We start from the raw sequence: 16574 nt of genomic DNA on the forward strand, positions 1-16574 counted from the left end.
CCCCAGGACTCCTGCAGAGACTGCAGCCCCTCATTAGCATCTCATTTGCATAAGAACTCCTTAATTTCCCCTAAATCTCCACAAAACACCCCCAGAGACCCTCCCTGTGCCCCTAATTTGCATCGAATTTGCATAAACGTGCCTTGATAGCCCCCAAATCCACCCAGGCCCCTCAAGAAACCATCCCGTGCCCCTCATTAGCATCTCATTTCCATAACTCCTCAAAACCCATCCAGAGACTCTCCCACACCCTTCATTAGCATCTCCTTTGCATAAATACCCCCAAGCTCCCCAGGACCCCCTGCAGAGACCATTTGCACCCCCTCATTAGCATCTCATTTGCATAATCCACACACAGCCCAGAATCGACCAATCAGTACACGGCGCCGCCAGGCTCCACCAATCCTCATTGGCTGCCTTGGCCCGGCCCCGCCCACCGCCGCCATCTTGTCAGCCATATTTGGGGCGTGTCCTTTATTCTGGCGGCCATCTTGGGGCGTGGTCTCGGCGCCATTTTGTAGGCGTGTCTTTTGTGCTGGTGGCCACCTTGGGGTGTGGTTTTGGCCATTTTGGGGGTGTGGTTTTGGCCACCTTGGGGGCGTGGTTTTGGCCATTTTGGGGGTGTGGTTTTGGCCACCTTGGGGGCGTGGTTTTGGCCACCTTGGGGGCGTGGATTCGGCCATTTTGGGGGCGTGGTCTCGGCGGCAGCGGCGGCCATCTTGGTGGGCGTGGCCAGGCTCAGGTGGCCACTTCGACGTCCCCCATGGGGAAGGCCCCGGTGTCGTCCCCGGGGCGCAGCCCCCGCCAGCGGGAACCACCTGGATGGGGCAGAAAATGGAAGATTTGGGGGCAAAAAGATCCATTTTGGAGAAAAAACACAGGAAGTTTTGGGGGAAAGAAACAAATTTGGAGCGCATTGAGGATTTTTAGGGGGGAAAAAGGAGATTTTGGGGTTAAATTGGGCGATTTCGGCGTCGAGCTGAGGTGGTGTGGAGACAAAATGAGACAAGTTTGGGGGGAAAGGGGAAATTTTGGGGCAGAATGGGTGATTTTGGAGTAAAATGGGAGATTCTGGGGCAAAAAGGAGATTTTAGGCTCAAAATAGAGAATTTGGGGTAAAAGTGGGCGATTTGAGGGCAAAGAAAGGCAATTTTGGGGCGATTTGGGGCTGAAAATTGGGAGTTTAGAGGGGGAAGGTTTTGGGTGGGGAGGAAAGTGGGAAAAATTGGGGTGAAAATGGGAATTTGTGGGGGAAAAGTGGCGATTTGGGGGGAAATGGGGAATTTTGGGATCAAAATGGGCGATTTGGGGATGAAAATGGGGAATTTGGGATTGAAATGGGCGATTTGAGGACAAAGGAGCAACGTTTGGGGCTAAATGGGTGATTTTAGCCAAAAAATGAGAAATTTGGGGTGAGAAGAGCTGAATTTCAGTGTTAAAAGGGGCATTTTAGGGCAAGAGAGACTTTTTTGGTGAGAAATTTGGGAATTTGAGGGTCAAAGTGGCAATTGGGGGACAGGAAAGGACAATTTGGGGGGAAAATGGCCAATTTTGGGGTAAAATGGACAAACTGGAGTTTAAATTTGGGGCAAAATGGTCAATTTTTGGACCAAAGGGCTCGATTGGACGGTCAAAATGGGCGCTTTCAGGGCAAAAGGGTCAATTTTGGGGTTAAATGGACAAATTTGGGTTAAAATGGGCGAATTGGGGATAAAAGAGTCAATTTTTGGGCTGAAATGGGGAATTTGGGGTCAGAATTGGGGATTTGGGGGCATTTTTGGGGTCAAAATGGGTGATTTGGGGGTCAAAATGACCAACTCCAGGGTTAAAACAGGAGATTTGGGGGAAATTTGGGCTCAAAATGGGAAATTTGGTGTCCAAGTGGGCGATTTGGGGGCAAGAGAGTCAATTTTTGGACTGAAATGGAGAAATTTGGGTTAAAATTGGCACTTTGAGGGGCAATTTGGGGGTCAAAATGGGCAATTTTGGGGGCAAAAGGGTCAATGTTGGAGTAAAACAATTTTGGGGTAAAAATGGACAATTTAGGGGTAATTTTGGGGCAAATTCTGGGATAAAATGGACAAACTTGGGTCAAAATGGATGATTTGGGGGTCAAAATTAGCAATTTGGGGGAAAAATGGGCAATTTTGGAGTAAAATGGACAATTTTGATGTAAAAATGGGCAATTTGGGGGCAAAAGAATCCATTTTTGGACTAAAGAGGACAATTTTGGGGTCACAATGGGCGATTTGGGGAAAATTTGGGATCAAAATGGGCAATTTGGGGGAAAAAGGATCGATTTTGGGACTCAAATGGAGACCTTTGGGTCAAAATGGACAATTTGGGAACGAAAGCGCCAAAGTTCGGACTAAAATGGAAAAATTTAGAGGTAAAAATGGACAATTTGGAAGCAATATGGGGTCAAAATGGGGAATTTGGGGACAAAAGGGTCAATTCTGGAGTAAAATGGGGAATTTGGGGACAATTTTGGGGTCAAAATGGACGATTTGGGGGGCAAAAGGGTCAAATTTTGGATTATAATGGAGAAACTGGGGTCAAAATGGGCATTTCAGGGTCAAAATGGGCGATTTTGGGGCAAAGGGCCAATTTTGGGTTAAAATGGACAATTTTGGGGTTGAAATGGGAAATTTGGGGGCAAAAAGGGTCAATATCGGATTTTGAAATGGGAAATTTGGGGATGATTTGGGGTCAAAATCCTCCCCTCCCCCCACTGACCCCTCCTCCTCCAGCACAGCCAAGCAGCCAATAGGAGCCCCAGGAGCAGCACGGCCACGCCTACGACGATGCCGATGACCAATGGGAGGAGCCCAAACTGATCTGGGGCTGAGAAACCCCCCCCAAAAAAAAATTTGGGTCAGCAAATATCCCAAAGACCCCACGAAACCACTCCAAAAAAACCCCCATGGTCAGAAAATACCCCAAAACCACCCCAAAAAACCCCTGGATGAGCAAGTACGCCCCAAAACCAAAAACTCCCCCCAAAATCCTCCCCAGGTAAACCAACACCCCCCCAAAACCGCCCAGGTCAACAAAGATCCCCAAAACACCTCTGGGTCAACCCTGAAAACCCCAAAACACCCCAAAAAATCCCCCCCTCAAACCCTTCTGCATCAACCCAGAACCCCCCGAAACCCCCAAAAACCTCCCCAAAAAAAACCCCAAATTCCCCAGGTCAACCAACACCACCCAAAAACCTCCCCCCAAAAACCCCTGCTCATCAAACACTCCCAGAAATTCCCCAAAAATTCCCCGGTCAACCAAATCCGCCCCCCTAAAAAAAAACCCAAAAACCCCAAAGCCCCTCAAAAAACCCAACAAAACCCAGTTCAGGAAATGCCCCCCAAAAAACCCAAAACTCCCCAAAAGCCCCAACCGTCCCCCCTAAAAAACAAAAAAACTTCCCCAGGTCAACCAACACCCCCCAAAAACCCTCAAAAACCTCCTCAAACACCCCCATGTCAACCAACACCCCCCCCAAACCCCCAAGATCAACCAAAAATTCCCCCCAAAACCCCAAATCCCCAAAGTTCCCCCACAAAACCACTGGGGCAGCCAACAGCCCCCAAAAAAACACAACTTCCCCCCCAAACCCCATGGGTCAACCAATACTTCCCCCCCCAAAAAACCCCAAAACCCCTAAAGCCCCCCCCCAGGTAAACCAAAACCCCTGAAAATCCCAAAAAATTCCCCCCCCACATTGACCAAAATCCCCCCAAAAGATCCCAAAACCTCCCAGGTCAACCAACACACCCCAAAAACCCCCAAGATCAACCAAAACCCCCCCCAAAAAAAACCCAAACCCCCAAGGTGAACTGAGAAACCCCAAAGCCCCCCTACAAAACCACCACGTTTACCAAAACCCCGGAAAATCCCCCCAAAATCCCCCCAAAAGATCCCAACCCCCCCCCAGGTGAACCAAAAACCCCCCAAAACTCCCCCTGGGTCAAGCAATACCCAAAAACCCCCCTAAAATCCCCCCAACCCCTCGTGCTGACCCCGAATTCTGGACACCCCAATCCTGACCCCAATTCTGGCCTCATTACCCCACCCCAAAATTCTCCATTTCCCCCCATTTTTGACCTCCTCGAGGTCCCGCACCCCAATTTAGGGCCTCACCGGGGGCGGGGGCGGGGACGGTGACGGGGGCGCTGGGTGGGGACAGCACCCAGCGGCCGTCCAGCTCCTCCTCGTACTGGCAGCTGAAGTGTCCGGTTCCGGCCGTGGCCGGAGAGGGGACAGGGATGGAGATTTCGGCCAGGAGGCTCGTGGTGGTCTCGGAGCCGTCGTGGTAGAAGCGAAAGCGGCGCCGGGCGTGGCCGGAGGGGGAGGGGACGAGGCAGGTGAGGGAAATTTGGGATTCGGAGCCATCCGGAGGGTCCGAGGGAGGGGAGAGGAGGAGGACGGGCTGAGAGGGAGGGCCTGGGGGACACGGGAAGGGGGTGGTCAGTGGGGGTGGTCAGTGGGGTGTGGTCAGTGGGGTGTGGTCAGTGGGGGTGGTCAGCAGGGGTGGTCAGTGGGGTGTGGTCAGTGGGGTGTGGTCAGCGGGGGTGGTCAGTGGGGTGTGGTAAATCAGTGGGGTGTGGTCAGTGGGGTGGGTGAGGTCAATATGGGGTGTGGTCAGTGGGGTGTGGTCAATGGGAGGGGTGTGGTCATTGGGGTGGGTGCGGTCATTAAGGAGGGTGTGGTCAGTTGAGGGTGGGTAATAAAGGGGGTGTGGTCATTGGGCTGTGGTCAGTTGGGGTGTGGCCATTGGGGTGGGCGTGGTCAGTGAGGGTGAGGTCATTGAGAGCGGGTGTGGTGGTCATTGGGGTCACTGTGATCAATGGCAAGGGAGTGGCCAATGGGAGGGGTGTGGCCAGGGGGGTGTGGTCAATGGGGGTGTGGTCATTGGGGTGTGGTCAGTTGGGGGTGTGGTCAAAGGGAGGGGTGTGGCCATTGGGGTGGGTGTGGTCACTATGGACAGTGTGGTCAGCGAGGGTGTGGTAATAAAGGGGTGTGGTCATTGGGGTGGGGTCAGTTGGGGGTGTGGTCAAGGGGAGGGGTGTGGCCATTGGGGTGGGTGTGGTCATTATGGACAGTGTGGTCAGCGAGGGTGTGGTAATAAAGGGGTGTGGTCATTGGGGTGTGGTCAATGAGTGGGGTGCTGGTTTGGGGGTGGGTGTGGTCAGTGAGGGTGTGGCAATTAAAGGGGTGTGGTCACGAGGCTGTGGTCATTTGGGTGGCTGTGGTCAGTGGGGGTGTGGCCATTGAGATAGGTGTCATTTCAATGGGTGTGGTCATTGGGTTGGGTGTGCGCAATGGGGTGGGGCGTGGTCATTTTGTGGGCATGGGCAATGGAGTGGGGCGTGGTCATTGTAGGGTGGTCAGTGGGGGTGGTCAGTGGGGTGTGGTCAATCTGGGTGGTCAGTGGCGGTGGTCAGTGGAGTGTGGGCTTGGGGTGTGGTCAATGGGGGTGGTCAGTGGGGTGTGGTGAATGGGAGGGGTGTGGTCATTGGGGTGTGGTCATTGAGGGAGTGGTCAGTGGGAGAGGTCAATGGGATGTGGTCAATGGGTGTGGTTAATGGTGGTGGTCGTTGGGGTGGAGATGGTCAGTGTAAGGGGGTGGTCAATGGGAGGGGTGTGGTCACTCAGGTCTGGATGTGGTAAAAGGGGAGGAGGACGGGCTGGGAGGGAGGGCCTGGGGGACACGGGAAGGGTGTGGCCAGTGGGGGGTGGTCAGTGGGTGTGGTCAATGCAAGGGGTGTGGTCATTGGGGTGGGTGTGGACAGTGGGGGTGTGGTCAATGGGGGTGTGGCCAGTGGGATGTGGTCAATGGGGTGGGTGTGGTCATTACAGTGTGGTCAATGGAGGTGTGGGCATTGAGAGTGGTCAATAGGGGTGTGGTCATTGGGCTGCACGTGGTCATTAGGGAGGGTGTGGACAATATGGGAGAGTGGTCATTGGGCTGCACGTGGTCAGTATGGAGGTGTGGTCAATGGATGTGGTCATTGGGGTGGTCCAAGGGGATGTGGCAAATGGGGGTGGTCATAGGGGGCGTGGTCAGTGGGGTAGTCAATATGGGTGGTCAGTGGGGGAATGGGCATTGAGGGTGTGGTCAGTAAGAGTGTGGCAATAAGGGGGTGTGGTCAATTGGGATGTGGTCAAGGGGGGTGTGGTCATTAGGGAGGATGTGGTCAGTGAGGTGTAGTTAATGAGTGGTCAGTGGGTGTGAGGGCATTGGGATGTGGCCATTGTGGTCAATGGGGTGGTCAGTAGGAGGTGGTCAGTGAGGTGTGGTCAATGGGGGTGTGGTCAATAGGATGGGTTTGGTCAGTATGGGGGTGTGGTCATTGGGGTGGCTGTGGTCAATGGGAGTGTGGTCATTGAGTGTGGTCAATGGGTGTGTGGGCATTGGGGTGTGGTCATTGATTGTGGTCAATGGGGTGGTCAGTAGGAGGTGGTCAATGAGGTGTGGTCAATGGGGGTGGTCAGTAGGAGGTGGTCAGTAAGAGGTGGTCAGTGGGGTCAGTGTGGTCAATTGGGGTGTGGTCATTGAGGGTGGTCCATGGAGTGTGGTCAATGGGGTGGTCAGTAGGAGGTGGTCAGTGGGGTGTGGTCAATGGGGGTGGTCAGTAGGAGGTGGTCAGTAGGAGGTTGTCAGTGGGGTGTGGTCAATGGGGGTGGTCAGTGGGGTCAGTGTGGTCAATGGGGGTGTGGGCATTGGGGTGTGGTCAATGGGGTGGTCAGTGGGGTGTGGCCATTGGGATGGGTGTGGTCAATGGGAGAGGCGTAGTCAATGTTGGGGTGCGGTCATTGGGGTGGGAGTGGTCAGTTGGGAGGGCGTGGCCAATGGTGTGGTCGTGGCCACGCCGATGAATCTCAGTGCCCGAACCTCCCCTCCCAAGATGGCGCCCGTACCCCTCCCCCCCGAACCGTCCGCTGTCCCTTTTCCCCAAATCCACTTTTCTCCCCAAAGTCCCCACATACCCCTGACCACCACGACCACGCCCCGGCTGGGCGGGGCCTCCACCCAGGCCCCGCCCACCTCCTCCTCCACTCGGCAGCTGAAATTCCCGGCGAGTTCCTGGGAAATCTGTGGGAAGAGCAGCTCGGCGCCATCCCCGGTGTCCCTGGTGTCGCCGGTGCCCAATGTCACCTCGGCCCCGTCCCGGAAGAAGCGGAAGCGCCGCCGGAAGTCGTCCCGGGGTGCGGCGCAGGTCAGGCGGAGCCAGTGACCCACGGCCACCACGCCCGAGGACGGCTCCACGGACAGGTGTGGGGGAGGACACGGATCTGGGGCAGGGGGGAAAAATTGGGAAAAAACCCTTGGAACCGTCAATTTTCCTTTCTGTTTGGGTTGGGTCTAAAAAGGCTTTAAAAGGGCTGGAAAATTTGATGTTTTGGAGGGGGAAATGAAGAAGATGGAGAAGAACCACCCAAATTTTCCTCAAAATCCCCATTTTTGTCATCTGGCGAAGGTTGGGGACCAGCTGAATGGTCCCGGAGGTTCCACAATGACCTTGCTTGGGTTGGGCTTGGTTTGGGTCAAAATGGCCTAAAAATGGCCCCAAAATTCAATGATTTGGAGGTGGAAATGGAGAAGATGGAGAAGAACCACCTAATTTTTACCAAAATCCCAAATTTTTGGTGGCGGAAGGAGTGTTGGAACCACCCAGAGGGTCCTGGAGGTGCCACCATGACCCTGCTTGGGTTGGGCTTGGATTGGGTCCAAAAAGGGCTAAAAATGGCCCCCAAAAACTTCAGTATTTTGGAAAAATTGGGAAAACCCCTTGAAATCCTCAATCTTGGGCACGCGGGCAGAGCTTCCCAACAAAAGTCAGGAAAATACCTTGAAATCCTCAATTTTGGACATTCAGGAGTTTTGGGGTCATGACCCAAACATGGCCCAACCATGGCCCAACCATGGCCCAATCATGACCCAACCATTGTCCAACCATGGCCCAATCATGACCCAACCATGGCCAATCATGACCCAACCATTGTCCAACCATGGCCCAACCATGACCCAACCATGGCCAATCGTGACCCAACCATGGCCCAACATTGACCCAACCAAACCCAACCATGACCCCACCATTGTGTAACCATGGCCCAACCATGACCCAACCAAACACAACCACAGCCCAACCATGGCCCAACCATGACCCAACCATGGCCAATCATGACCCAACCATTGTCCAACCATGGCCCAACCATGACCCAACCATGGCCAATCGTGACCCAACCATGGCCCAACATTGACCCAACCAAACCCAACCATGACCCCACCATTGTGTAACCATGGCCCAACCATGACCCAACCAAACACAACCACAGCCCAACCATGGCCCAACCATGGCCAATCATGACCCAACCATGGCCCAATCATGACCCAACCATTGTCTAACCATGACCCAACTGTGGTCCAACCATGACCTCAACCATGGCCCAACCATGACCCAACCATGACCAAACCATGGTCCAACCATGACCCAACATTGACCCAACTAAACCCAACCATGACCCCACCATTGTCTAACCATGGCCCAACCATGGCCCAACCATGACCCAACCGTGGCCCAACCATGACCTAACCATGACCCAACCATGACCCAACCACTGCCCAACCAAACCCAACCATGACCCAACTTTCGCATCTCCTCAACCTCCTCCAAACCCAACCCTGAGGTTGCTCCATGCCCATCCCCGTGCCTGGAAAACACGGATTTATCCCCAAAATCACCTTTGACGATGACCTGGATGGAGTCACTGGGGTAGGACTCGATCCAACGTCCCTCAGTCATCTCCTCGTAGCGGCAGCTGAAATTCCCGGTCTGGTTCAGGCCACTCTTCTCCACCCGCAGCCGGATGCCGGCGCCTCCGGAATCTTCTTGGATCCCATCCGTGACCTTGAGTTCCTCCTGGAAGAGCCCAAATCTCCTCTCGGCATCGCCCGGTGGGGCCACGCAGAAGAAGACAAGGGGCTGCCCTTCAACGGTGACACTGGAAGGTGTCACCGTCAAGTTGGGTTGGGTTGGACGATCTGGTGGGAGAAGAAGACCCAAAGTCAACATGGGACCTCAGTTGGGATGAATTTGGGATAAAAACGCCCCATTGGGGAGAAAAGTCAACGTTGGACATCAACGGGGATGAATTTTGGGATAAAAATGCCCAATTGGATGGAAAAGTCAACGTTGGACATCAACGGGGATGAATTTTGGGATAAAAATGCCCAATTGGATGGAAAAGTCAACGTTGGAGCTCAACAGAGATGAATTTGGGATAAAAATGCCCAATTGGGTGGAAAAGTCAATGTTGGAGCTCAACAGAGATGAATTTGGGATAAAAATGCCCAATTGGGTGGAAAAGTCAACGTTGCACGGGAAAGTCGAGTTTGGACCTCAATAGAGACAAATTTTGGGATAAAAACGCCCCCATTGGGTGGAAAAGTCAATGTTGGGCCACAACATGGATGAATTTGGGATAAAAACACCCCCGTCGGACCAAAACCCCACAATTTGGTCAACAGGGATGAATTTTGGGATAAAAATGCCCAGTTGGGTGAAACAGTCAACGTTGGACCTCAACGGGGACAAATTTTGGGATAAAAACACCCCCATTGGACCAAAGCCAACATTTTTGGTCAACAGGGACGAATTTGGAGACAAAACCCTCAAAACCCCAAGGCGGGGAGGTGACACCCGAGGTGTCCCCAAACCTTGGACGTTGATGACCACGGCCTGGCTGTTCAGGGACTGGGTGGGGCCGTGGGATGGCCGGAAGACGGTGTAGGAGCAGGTGTGGAAGCCGCCGTCCCGCGGGCCGGTGACGTTGAAGGTGTGGACAAAGGTCCTCTTGGATGACCGGAAGTCCGTGGCCCAACCGGCCGTCCCGGAAAAGCGGAACCCTTGGATCCTGTCCTTGCTCCCCGGCGCGGTGCAGATGATGGACACGGTGTCGCCGATGAGGAACCGCAGCTTTGCCGGCGTCACCGAGATGTTGGGGGCGGGGGGAGGGAGGTCTGGGGAGGAAAAAGGGTCCAAAAAAGCCTAAAAATGGCCCAAAAATCCAATGTTTTGGAGGTGGGAATGGAGAAGATGGTGAGGAAGCACCCAGGTTTTCCCAAAATCCCAATTTTTTTGGTGTCTGGAGGAGGTTTGGAACCACCGAGAGGGTCCTGGAGGTGCCACCATGACCCTGCTGGGCTGGGCTTGGATTGGGCCCAAAAAAGCCTAAAAATGGCCCAAAAATGCCACATTTTGGGAGTTGGAGGAGGTGGAAATGGAGAAGATGGAGAAGATGGAGAGGAACCACCCAATTTTTACCAAAATCCCAATTTTTGCTGTCTGGAAGAGGTTTGGAACCACCTGGATGGTCCTGGAGGTGCCACCATGACCCTGCTTGGGCTGGGCTTGGATTGGGCCCAAAAAAGCCAAAAAATGGCCCAAAATTCCACATTTTGGAGGTGGGGGTGGAGAAAATGGAGAGGAATCACCCAGTTTTTCCCCAAATCCCAATTTTTGGCGGCCAGAAGATGTTTGGAACCACCTGGATGGTCCTGGAGGTGCCACCAAGCCCGGGAAGATTTTGGGGTTTGGATTGGGTCCGGAAAGGCCTAAAAATGGCCCAAAATTCCACATTTTGGAGGTGGAAATGGAGAAGATGGAGAGGAAGCACCCAGTTTTTCCCAAAATCCCGATTTTTGTGGGAAATTTGTGTTACCTGCAGGTGTCACCGATGGGAAAAGGATCGGAAGAGAGGCTGGAAAAGAGGAAAAAAATGGGAAAAGTGAAAAAAAAAATGGGGAAAAGGAGGAAAAATGGGAGAAAGGAAGGGAAAGAATGGGGGGGGAAAAGGGGAAAATGTGAAGGGGAAATTGAGATAAAAGAGAAGAAATTATAAAAAAAAGGGGAAATGGGAGGAAAAAGGGAAACGGAAAAATTGGGAATAAAAAGGAAATCAATCAAATTATTTATTAATTAATAAATAGGGAAAAATGGGAGGGAAAAGGGAAATTGCGAGGAAATGAAAAGTAAAAGAAAATTAAATGAAAAAGGAGGAAATTGGGAAAAAATGGAAAGAGAAAAAAAAGAAGGAGGAAAACTGGGGGGGAAAAAGAGAAATTCGAAGAAAAAATTACCTGGAAAAGAAGAAATGGAAAATGAGAGGAAAAAGGGGAAAAAAGGAAAATTTAAAAGGGTAAAAAAAGAAAAATGGGGATGGGAAAAGAAAGGGAAAAAGGAAAAGGTGGGAAAAGGGGAATTAAACAGGGAAACGAAATTAAAAATCAAGTTAAAAAAATTAAATTGAAAATAAAGAGAAATTTTAAAGAAATTAAAAATTAATTAAACATTAAAAATTCGAAATAAAATTTACAATGGAAATTTTAAAAAATTTAAAAAGGAAATGTAAAAGAAATTTGAAGAAAAGGAAATAAAACCAAAGGAAATGAAGAAATAAAAGAAATTTTAAGAGAAATTGAAAATGACAAGAAATTAAAAATTAAAAGAAATTAAAAATAAAAGAAATTTTAAAATTAAAAAAATTTTAAAAGAAATTGAAAAATAAAAGAAATTTAAAAATCGGAGGAATTAAAAATGAAAAAAAATTAAAAATTAAAGGATATTAAAAAATAAAAGAAAGTTTAAAAGAAATTTTAAATAAAAGGAAATTAAAAATAAAAAGAAATTTTAAAAGTCAAAGAAATTGAAAATGACAAGAAATTTAAAATTAAAAAGAAATTAAAAATAAAAGGAAATTAAAAATAAAAGGAAATTTAAAATGAAAAGAAATTAAAAATGAAAGAAATCCAAAAATTAAAAAAAATTTAAAGAAATTGAAAAATAAAAGAAATTTAAAAATCAGAGGCATTAAAAATGACAATAAATTAAAAACTAAAGGCAATTTAAAAATAAAAGAAAATTTTAAAGGAAAGAAATTTTAAAATAAAAATTTAAAAGAAATTTAAAATAAAAGGAAATTTAAAATAAAAAGAAATTTTAAAAGTATAAGACGTTCAAAATGACAAGAAATTAAAAATTAAAAAGAAATTAAAAATTAAAAAGAAATTAAAAATAAAAAGAAAGTAAAATTAAAAAAAATTAAAAATTAAAAAAAATTTTAAAGAAATTGAAAAATAAAAGAAATTTAAAAATTAGAAAAATTAAAAATGACAAGAAATTAAAACTTAAAAATTAAAAATTAAAGGAAATTAAAAATAAAAGAAATTTTTAAAGGAAAGAAATTTTAAAATAAAAATTAAAAATAAATTAAAAATAAAAGGAAATTAAAAGCAAAAAGAAATTTAAAATTAAAAAATAGGTTCAAAATTAAATTGAATAATGAAGGAAATTGAAAATTAAAAATAAATTCAAATTAAAAGGAAATTTAAAAATAAAGACATTTAAACATTAAAAGAAATTTTAAAATATGAGAAATCAAAAATAAAAAATAAATTTAAAAATTAAAAATTAAAAAATAAAAAAAAATTAAAATTTAAGAGAAATTTTAAAATAAAAGAAAATTAAAAGAAAAGAAATTGAAAATTCAAAATTAAAGCAAATTAACAAATAAAAGAAATTTTAAAGGAAAAGAAATTTTTAAATAAAAATTTTTAAAGAAAATAAAAAGAATTTTCAAAACTAAATTAAAAACTAAAAGAAATTGAAAATTAAAAATGAATTTAAAATAAAACGAAATTAAAAATAAAAAGAAATTTAAACATTAAAAAATTTTAAAATGATGAGAAATTAAAAATAAAAGGAAATTAAAAACAAAATAAAATTTAAAAATAAAAGGAATTAAAATTTAACAGAAATTTAAAAATAAAAGAAGTTTAAAATGACAGTTAAAAATAAAAGGAAATTAAAAATAAAAGAAATTTAAAATAAAAAGAATTTTTTAAAAATAAATTTTCAATGATGAGCAATTAAAAATTAAAATGAAATTTAGAATAAAATGAAATTTAAAAAATAAAGAAAAAGTGACAAAGAAATTAAAAATAAAAGGAAATTAAAAATTATAGAAATTAAAAAGAAATTAAAAAGAAAAAAGAAAAATTAAAGGAAATTTAAAATAAAAGGAAATTTAAAAGAAATTAAAAAGAAAAAGGAAATTTTTAAAAAAAATTAAATATTAAAAGAAATTTTAAAATAAAATAAATTTTAAAATAAAAAGAAATTAAGAGGAAATCCAAAATAAGAAGAATTACAAAATGACAATAAATTAAAAATGGATTTTAAAGTGAAACAAAATTAAAAATAGAAAGAAATTTTAAAATTAAAAAGAAATTTTCAAATAAAAGGAAATGAAAAAGAAAAAGAAATTGAATGAAATTTTCAAATAAAAAGAAGGAAAAAGTCCAAGAAAAAGGAAAAGCCCCAAAATGGCTCCGAGGGGATTTTAAAAAGGAGGAAATGGGGGAAAAAAAGAAAAAAAAGTGGGAAAAAGGGAAAAAAAATGGGGGAAAAGCAAAATATGGGGAAAAGTGAAAGGAATGGGGGGAAAACGAGGGAAAAAATGGGGGAAAAGGCAAAACAATGGCAAGAAAAGAGTTAAAAAATGAGGGTTTAGGGGAAAATAAAAGAGAATTGGGGAAAAAATGGAGGAAAATGGAGGAGGAGGAAGAGGAGGAGTTGGGATGAAGGGCACGGAAATGGGGGAGAAAAGGGAAAATGGGGAAAAATGGGAAAAAATGGGGAAAAATTGGGAAAAAAGGGATGGAGGAGGAAGAGGAGGAGTTGGGATGAAGGGCAAGGAAATTGGGAGAAAAAAGGGAAAATTGGGGGCCAAAAATGGGGATAGAGGAGGAAGAGGAGGAGGAGGAAGAGGAGGAGGAGGAAGAGGAGGGGGACAGGAGGAGTTGGGATGAAGGGCACGGAAATGGGGGGAAAAAAGGGAAAATCGGGAAAAAATGGGAAAATGGGAAAAAAGGGATGGAGGAGGAAGAGGAGGAGGAAGAGGATGAGGAGTGGGGATGAAGGGCACGGAAATGGGGGGAAAGGGGGAAAATTGGGGAAAAAAGGGATGGAGGAGGAAGAGGAGGAGTTGGGATGAAGGGCAAGGAAATTGGGAGAAAAAAGGGAAAATTGGGGGACAAAAATGGGGATAGAGGAGGAAGAGGAGGAAGAGGAGGAGGAGGAAGAGGAGGGGGACAGGAGGAGTTGGGATGAAGGGCACGGAAATGGGGAGAAAAAAGGGAAAATTGGGGGCCAAAAATGGGGATGGAGGAGGAAGAGGAGGAAGAGGAGGAAGAGGAGGAAGAGGAGGAAGAGGAGGAAGAGGAGGAAGAGGAGAAGGAAGAGGATGAGGACGACGAGAGGAGTTGGGATGAAGGGCACAAAAATGGGGGGGAAAATTGGGGGCCAAAAATGGGGATGGAGGAGGAAGAGGAGGAAGAGGAGGAGGGGGAAGAGGAGGAAGAGGATGAGGAGGATGGCAGGAGTTGGAATGAAGGGCACGGAAATGGGGGGAAAAGGGGGAAAATTGGGAAAAAAGGGATGGAGAAGGAAGGGGAGGAGGAAGAGGATGGGGGGAAGAGGATGAGGAGGATGGCAGGAGTTGGGATGAAGGGCACAGAAATGGGGGGGAAAAGGGGAAATTGGGGGCCAAAAAAATGGGGATAGAGGAGGAAGAGGAGGAGTTGGGAAAATGGGCAGAGAATGAGGAAAAAAGGGGGAAATTGGGTAAAAGGGGATGGAGGAGGAAGAGGAGGAGGAAGAAGAGGATGAGTGGGACGGGAGGAGTTGGGATGAAGGGCACGGAAACTGGGAGAGAAAAAGGGAAAATTGGGTAAAAAAGGGATGGAGGAGGAAGAGGAGGAGTTGGGATGAAGGGCACAGAAATGGGGGGAAAAAGGGGGAAAATTGGGAAAAAAGGGATGGAGGAGGAAGAGGAGGAAGAGGATGGGAGGAGTTGGGATGAAGGGCACGGAAATGGGGAGAAAAAAGGGAAAAATGGGGGCCAAAAATGGGGATGGAGGAGGAAGAGGAGGGGGAAGAGGAGGAAAAGGATGAGGAGGACTGCAGGAATTGGGATGAAGGGCACGGAAATGGGGGAAAAAGGGGAAAATTGGGTGAAAAAACTGATAGAGGAGGAAGAGGAGGAAGAGGAGGAGTCGGGATGAAGGGCATAGAAATGGGGGGGAAAAGGGGAAATTGGGGGCCCAAAAAAATGGGGATAGAGGAGGAAGAGGAGGAGTTGGGAAAATGGGCAGGGAATGAGGAAAAAAGGGGGAAATTGGGTAAAAGGGGATGGAGGAGGAAGAGGAGGAGGAAGAGGAGGAAGAAGAAGAGGATGAGTTGGACGGGAGGAGTTGGGATGAAGGGCACGGAAATTGGAAGAGAAAAAGGGAAAATTGGGTAAAAAAGGGATGGAGGAGGAAGAGGAGGAGTTGGGATGAAGGGCACGGAAATGGGGAGAAAAAAGGGAAAAATGGGGGCCAAAAATGGGGATGGAGGAGGAAGAGGAGGAGGGGGACGGGAGGAGGAAGAGGATGAGGATGATGGGAGGAGCTGGGATGAAGGGCACAGAAATGGGGGAAAAAGGGGAAAATTGGGTGAAAAAACTGATAGAGGAGGAAGAGGAGGAAGAGGAGAAGTTGGGATGAAGGGCACAGAAATGGGGGGGAAAAGGGGAAATTGGGGGCCAAAAAAATGGGGATAGAGGAGGAAGAGGAGGAGTTGGGAAAATGGGCAGAGAATGAGGAAAAAAGGGGGAAATTGGGTAAAAGGGGATGGAGGAGGAAGAGGAGGAGGAAGAAGAGGATGAGTGGGACGGGAGGAGTTGGGATGAAGGGCACGGAAACTGGGAGAGAAAAAGGGAAAATTGGGTAAAAAAGGGATGGAGGAGGAAGAGGAGGAGTTGGGATGAAGGGCACGGAAATGGGGAGAAAAAAGGGAAAAATGGGGGCCAAAAATGGGGATGGAGGAGGAAGAGGAGGAGTTGGGATGAAGGGCACGGAAATGGGGGGGAAAAGGGGAAAACTGGGAAAAAAGGGATGGAGGAGGAAGAGGATGAGTTGGGATGAAGGGCACGGAAATGGGGGGGAAAAGGGGAAAACTGGGCAAAGAGGCAGAAGAGGAGGAGGACGAGGAGGCCTCACCGAGGACCGGGACGAAGCTCCGGAGCTCCATGGCTGGTCCCCGGCCGTCCCCGTCCCCTCCCCTCACGTGACCCCGAAACTCTCGGAAAAAGAGGAAGCGGCCCCAAATCCGATGGAAAAGTGGCGCAATCCCCATCGCCGGCCGCGCCCGGTGACGCCACGGCCGGGAGGTGACTCAAGGGTGGCTCTTGCGACATTTGGGGACATTCGGGGTTGGACCCTGAGGTTGGGGGAGGGGTTGGGAGGATCCCGAGGGAATTTTGGGGGGGGGAAAAATGGGAATTTGGGAGGTTTGGGGGTGGGGAGAGGGAGGAGGGGGTGGCAGCGAGGAGGGGGTGGCAGCAAGGTGAGGGTGACATAAAGGCGGTGACACCAAGGAGGTGGCACCGAGGAGGGGGTGACATCAATGAGGGTGACCCCAAAGTGAGGGTGGCACCAATGAGGAGGTGACATTGAGGAGGTGGCACCAAGC

General features: G+C 47.6%; 1 protein-coding gene across 1 annotated transcript; it reads right to left on the reverse strand.

Moving 5' to 3' along the window:
• Positions 1–340: 340 nt before the first annotated feature.
• Positions 341–16238, reverse strand: LOC138102498 (immunoglobulin superfamily member 1-like). The gene is made up of 8 exons (XM_069000194.1): positions 16103–16238; positions 10723–10761; positions 9719–10021; positions 8744–9043; positions 6988–7293; positions 4138–4440; positions 2737–2844; positions 341–818 (listed from the first exon to the last, which is right to left on the reverse strand). Exons 1-8 carry the CDS (start codon positions 16236–16238, stop codon positions 739–741), a joined length of 1575 nt encoding a protein of 524 aa, XP_068856295.1. The 3' UTR covers positions 341–738.
• Positions 16239–16574: the final 336 nt, after the last annotated feature.

The sequence above is a fragment of the Aphelocoma coerulescens genome, unplaced genomic scaffold, assembly GCF_041296385.1.
Source record: "Aphelocoma coerulescens isolate FSJ_1873_10779 unplaced genomic scaffold, UR_Acoe_1.0 HiC_scaffold_77, whole genome shotgun sequence".
In the NCBI taxonomy this organism is placed as follows: Eukaryota; Metazoa; Chordata; class Aves; order Passeriformes; family Corvidae; genus Aphelocoma; species Aphelocoma coerulescens.